General features: G+C 37.0%; 1 protein-coding gene across 2 annotated transcripts; it reads left to right on the forward strand.

Annotated features, from left to right (window-relative positions):
- Positions 1 to 2,818: 2,818 nt before the first annotated feature.
- On the forward strand, positions 2,819 to 4,354 carry LOC124453949. 2 transcript variants are annotated; one of them, XM_047004776.1, is made up of 3 exons: positions 2,819 to 3,114; positions 3,879 to 3,880; positions 3,924 to 4,354. In XM_047004776.1, the coding sequence occupies exons 1-3, from the start codon at positions 2,826 to 2,828 to the stop codon at positions 3,966 to 3,968; spliced, it is 336 nt and encodes a 111-aa protein (XP_046860732.1). In that variant the 5' UTR covers positions 2,819 to 2,825; the 3' UTR covers positions 3,969 to 4,354. The 2 variants fall into 2 exon arrangements, with proteins under 2 accessions (XP_046860732.1, XP_046860733.1); XM_047004777.1 differs by lacking the exon at positions 3,879 to 3,880 and having other exon boundaries at positions 2,819 to 3,110.
- Positions 4,355 to 5,569: the final 1,215 nt, after the last annotated feature.

The following is a 5,569-nucleotide window of genomic DNA, read 5'->3' on the forward strand; positions in this document are numbered from 1 at the left end:
TACGTATATGAATGGCTTTTCTATTTTTTGCTGAAGTCTTGAAGGATAAAAAGGAAATGTTGGAAGTGCACAAGAAAGTTATTCAAAACTTGAGTAGAAAGCTTGAGGCGAAAGAAGAGGTTAGTAAATTGTACGTTTAGATTTTCTCTATTCTGTGCGATGTTTTATTCATGCTGCATACGCACAAGATTGTCAAAACTCTTTTTCTTGTTATTTTATTGATAATTGTGCTTATTGCAGTTTGAAAGTGAGGACACATTTATTCTTATTCTTATGTCACCAATGAGGCCAGGCTTAAACACTTTTAGTCGCATTGTCGCAGATCTGCAGCGATCGCCAGAGGCGTAACTAGAACGTTAATTGTGTGTAGGGGTGTTCACATTCATATATTCCGTTGTGCCCTACTGATGAAATTAAATTGAATTTCAAAAGAAATCTGTCGGGCGAAACTGACTATAAGAATATTTACCCCTCATTTAACGTTCTAGTTAAGCCTCTGTCAATCGCGAAAGCAGGTAAGAAAATTCGCCACGATGTAACACGATATCACGAATTTGATAAATGTTATCCATATAAAGCGTTTCTGTATTTGTATCGTGTAAGTGACTTGATTCTGAAGATGACTACCGCTAAGGTTTTCAAAACGTCAGTCAACATCAACACCAATAGTCCTTCTCAGGACTCTGGACGATCTACATCCGCAAAGAAGTAATGAGTTAGACGTGGTTGTCTATTTATTCACGAGGTTTTAATGGTTTTCTTTTGTGTTCTCGCCCGTAAAAATCGTTAAAAACACTCCTGATCGTGTTAATAAATTTTTTATTTCAATGTTAGCTCATCGAGAGTTCTTTGTCAAAGAATTCAAGATTTGCTTCCTCTGGAAGCTGTTGTTGTTGAAAACATGACCATGTCGTTTAATTTTCGACTAGGCGAGATCACAACCCTTAAAGGTCGCTGCGACATGGATACAGTAACCATGACTGAATTGAAGCAAGTTTTGAAGGAGCAAGAAGATCACATCGGCCAGTTAGAGGCGTGTAATGGCGATCTAAGGCTTGGCCGCCATCATGTCGAAAAGCGTTTGAAGGGCGTTCGCGAAGAACTCGAGGAAGCACAGAAAAATCTCCAGGGACTTGAAAATGAGATAGCTCATAATGCTGAAGTCTTGAAGGAGAAAAAGGAAATGTTGGAAGTGCACAAGAAACTTATTCAAAACTTGAGTAGAAAGCTTGAGGCGAAAGAAGAGGTTAGTAAATTGTACGTTTAGATTTTCTCTATTCTGTGCGATGTTTTATTCATGCTGCATACGCACAAGATTGTCGAAACTCTTTTTTCTTGTTATTTTTATTGATAATTGTGCTTATTGCAGTTTGAAAGTGAGGACACATTTATTCTTATCCTTATGTCACCAATGAGGCCAGGCTTAAACTCTTTTAGTTGCATTGTCGCAGATCTGCAGCGATCGCCAGAGGCGTAACTAGAACGTTAATTGTGTGGGGTGTTCACATTCATATATTCCGTTGTCCCTACTGATAAATTAAATTGAATTTCAAAAGAAATCTGTCGGGCGAAACTGACTATAAGAATATTTACCCCTCATTTAACGTTCTAGTTAAGCCTCTGTCAATCGCGAAAGCAGGTAAGAAAATTCGCCACGATGTAACACGATATCACGAATTTGATAAATGTTATCCATATAAAGCGTTTCTGTATTTGTATCGTGTAAGTGACTTGATTCTGAAGATGACTACCGCTAAGGTTTTCAAAACGTCAGTCAACATCAACACCAATAGTCCTTCTCAGGACTCTGGGCGAAAAAAATGGCTATTTCATTCTCATTTCTATTTCATTGAATGGCTTTTACGTATATGAATGGCTTTTCTATTTTTTGCTGAAGTCTTGAAGGAGAAAAAGGAAATGTTGGAAGAGCGCAAGAAAGTTATTCAAAACTTGAGTAGAAAGCTTGAGGCGAAAGAAGAGGTTAGTAAATTGTACGTTTAGATTTTCTCTATTCTGTGCGATGTTTTATTCATGCTGCATACGCACAAGATTGTCGAAACTCTTTTTTCTTGTTATTTTTATTGATAATTGTGCTTATTGCAGTTTGAAAGTGAGGACACATTTATGCTTATCCTTATGTCACCAGTGAGGGCCAGGCTTAAACACTTTTAGTTGCATTGTCGCAGATCTGCAGCGATCGCCAGAGGCGTAACTAGAACGTTAATTGTGTGTGGGGGTGTTCACATTCATATATTCCGTTGTGCCCTACTGATGAAATTAAATTGAATTTCAAAAGAAATCATTCGAGCGAAACTGACTATAAGAATATTTACCCCTCATTTAACGTTCTAGTTAAGCCTCTGTCAATCGCGAAAGCAGGTACGAAAATTCGCCACGATGTAACACGAAATCACGAATTTGATAAATGTTATCCATATAAAGCGTTTCTGTATTTGTATCGTGTAAGTGACTTGATTCTGAAGATGACTACCGCTAAGGTTTTCAAAACGTCAGTCAACATCAACACCAATAGTCCTTCTCAGGACTCTGGACGATCTACATCCGCAAAGAAGTAATGAGTTAGACGTGGTTGTCTATTTATTCACGAGGTTTTAATGGTTTTCTTTTGTGTTCTCGCCCGTAAAAATCGTTAAAAACACTCCTGATCGTGTTAATATTATTTTTATTTCAATGTTAGCTCATCGAGAGTTCTTTGTCAAAGAATTCAAGATTTGCTTCCTCTGGAAGCTGTTGTTGTTGAAAACATGACCATGTCATTTAATTTTCGACTAGGCGAGATCACAACCCTTACAGGTCGCTGCGACATGGATACAGTAACCATGACTGAATTGAAGCAAGTTTTGAAGGAGCAAGAAGATCACATCGGCCAGTTAGAGGCGTGTAATGGCGATCTAAGGCTTGGCCGCCATCATGTCGAAAAGCGTTTGAAGGGCGTTCGCGAAGAACTCGAGGAAGCACAGAAAAATCTCCAGGGACTTGAAAATGAGATAGCTCATAATGCTGAAGTCTTGAAGGAGAAAAAGGAAATGTTGGAAGTGCACAAGAAACTTATTCAAAACTTGAGTAGAAAGCTTGAGGCGAAAGAAGAGGTTAGTAAATTGTACGTTTAGATTTTCTCTATTCTGTGCGATGTTTTATTCATGCTGCATACGCACAAGATTGTCGAAACTCTTTTTTCTTGTTATTTTTATTGATAATTGTGCTTATTGCAGTTTGAAAGTGAGGACACATTTATGCTTATCCTTATGTCACCAGTGAGGGCCAGGCTTAAACACTTTTAGTTGCATTGTCGCAGATCTGCAGCGATCGCCAGAGGCGTAACTAGAACGTTAATTGTGTGTAGGGGTGTTCACATTCATATATTCTGTTGTGCCCTACTGATGAAATTAAATTGAATTTCAAAAGAAATCTGTCGGGCGAAACTGACTATAAGAATATTTACCCCTCATTTAACGTTCTAGTTAAGCCTCTGTCAATCGCGAAAGCAGGTACGAAAATTTGCCACGATGTAACACGATATCACGAATTTGATAAATGTTATCCATATAAAGCTTTTCTGTATTTGTATCGTGTAAGTGACTTGATTCTGAAGATGACTACCGCTAAGGTTTTCAAAACGTCAGTCAACATCAACACCAATAGTCCTTCTCAGGACTCTGGACGATCTACCTCCGCAAAGAAGTAATGAGTTAGACGTGGTTGTCTATTTATTCACGAGGTTTTAATGGTTTTCTTTTGTGTTCTCGCCCGTAAAAATCGTTAAAAACACTCCTGATCGTGTTAATATTATTTTTATTTCAATGTTAGCTCATCGAGAGTTCTTTGTCAAAGAATTCAAGATTTGCTTCCTCTGGAAGCTGTTGTTGTTGAAAACATGACCATGTCGTTTAATTTTTGACTAGGCGAGATCACAACCCTTAAAGGTCGCTGCGACATGGATACAGTAACCATGACTGAATTGAAGCAAGTTTTGAAGGAGCAAGAAGATCACATCGGCCAGTTAGAGGCGTGTAATGGCGATCTAAGGCTTGGCCGCCATCATGTCGAAAAGCGTTTGAAGGGCGTTCGCGAAGAACTCGAGGAAGCACAGAAAAATCTCCAGGGACTTGAAAATGAGATAGCTCATAATGCTGAAGTCTTGAAGCAGAAAACGGAAATGTTGGAAGTGCACAAGAAACTTATTCAAAACTTGAGTAGTAATAATAGTAATAGTTAATAATAACAATAACAATAACAATTGGTTACTTCAAGTATTGATATTCAGGCATAAATCAATAAAGATACCAATAAAATTCGCAATAAATAAATACTATTTGCTAAACATGAAAAAAAACATTCATATCGAAATTGTTTTAGTTATTTAACTATTTAACATAAAAGACCGTTGTGTCAAATACTTCAATACTAAGCTATTTGATAAGTCGTTTTGCTATTTATTAGTACAAAGATGAACAGGAAATTCGACAAGAATATTGTGATATTTGGGATTCATGTCAGCCATCTGTTGCATCTGCGCTCAGCTATAAATGTTACGCGGATAACAGTCGAAGTGGATTATACACAATATCATCTATTAATAAATTGAAATATCAATCATTTTTTGTATTATAACCAGTGGCGTAGCTAGAAAAAATAGAAAATTTTGAAATCCAGAGCCTTGGAAACAGCATTTCCTGCGATTTCGAGGGCGAATTATTTGTTGTACAATAATTTATAAAAACCCATTTTTGTTAGCTGCATTCTTAATGTGGCAATCGTTGAAACTGCAACTAGTTAAAAGGTACTAAAGGTGGCTCAGAGAAACGTTACGCAGGAGACAATTGTCCCCTAAAACATAATTTACTCATCACTGCCCTGCATAAACAGAAGAAATTTGTATTAGCACAAAAAATAATATAGTATACGACACTTCTAAAGTGCATAGAGAGAGATTTTTCTTAGCATTCTACTTGTTAGTTTAAACTTGTTTAGATTGGGGCAAGTAGACAGGGATGGCTTTATTCTTTAAAGTTATGCTTAATTTTCTCAATGAAGTACCATGTATTATACGAACAAATATCAAAACACATACTATACTCATCATTTATAAAAAAGGCCAGCCTCCTGGGTTTTTCTACAAATTTTTCAACCACCTCGTTATGCAACACCTCTGATTCCTCTTTCTTTTCAATGATATCTTTGTGAATAGATATTCTACACAAAGAGCTAAGCCGACCTTGACCCATTCTATTTCTTAAATAGCTTTTTACCCTTTTTAAGCAAGAAAACGACCTCTCTACTGAAGCACTTGCCACTGCCAACACACCATTCAATTTTAACAAATTTACCACTTGACCTAAACTCGACTGGAGATTAAATTTGAAGATGTATTTAAGAACCTCATTACTGCACTCTTTGTGAAAGTCCTTGTCGTTGTAAATGAAGGAAAGTTGACTCTCCAAAGTTTGGATGTCAAAAAGAGGACTATACTTATCTTTGAGAAGATTGATCTTCTCCTGTGGAACTATGCCCTTCCATGTAGTAAATAGTTTAGGATTTACAAGGTCTA

This window comes from Xenia sp. Carnegie-2017, unplaced genomic scaffold (genome assembly GCF_021976095.1).
Source record: "Xenia sp. Carnegie-2017 unplaced genomic scaffold, XeniaSp_v1 HiC_scaffold_26, whole genome shotgun sequence".
Lineage (NCBI taxonomy): Eukaryota > Metazoa > Cnidaria > Anthozoa > Malacalcyonacea > Xeniidae > Xenia > Xenia sp. Carnegie-2017.

Bases quoted from the DNA above. Each gene is read 5' to 3' on its own strand.
- LOC124453949 (XM_047004776.1), top strand. From the start codon at position 2,826: ATGGATACAGTAACCATGACTGAATTGAAGCAAGTTTTGAAGGAGCAA.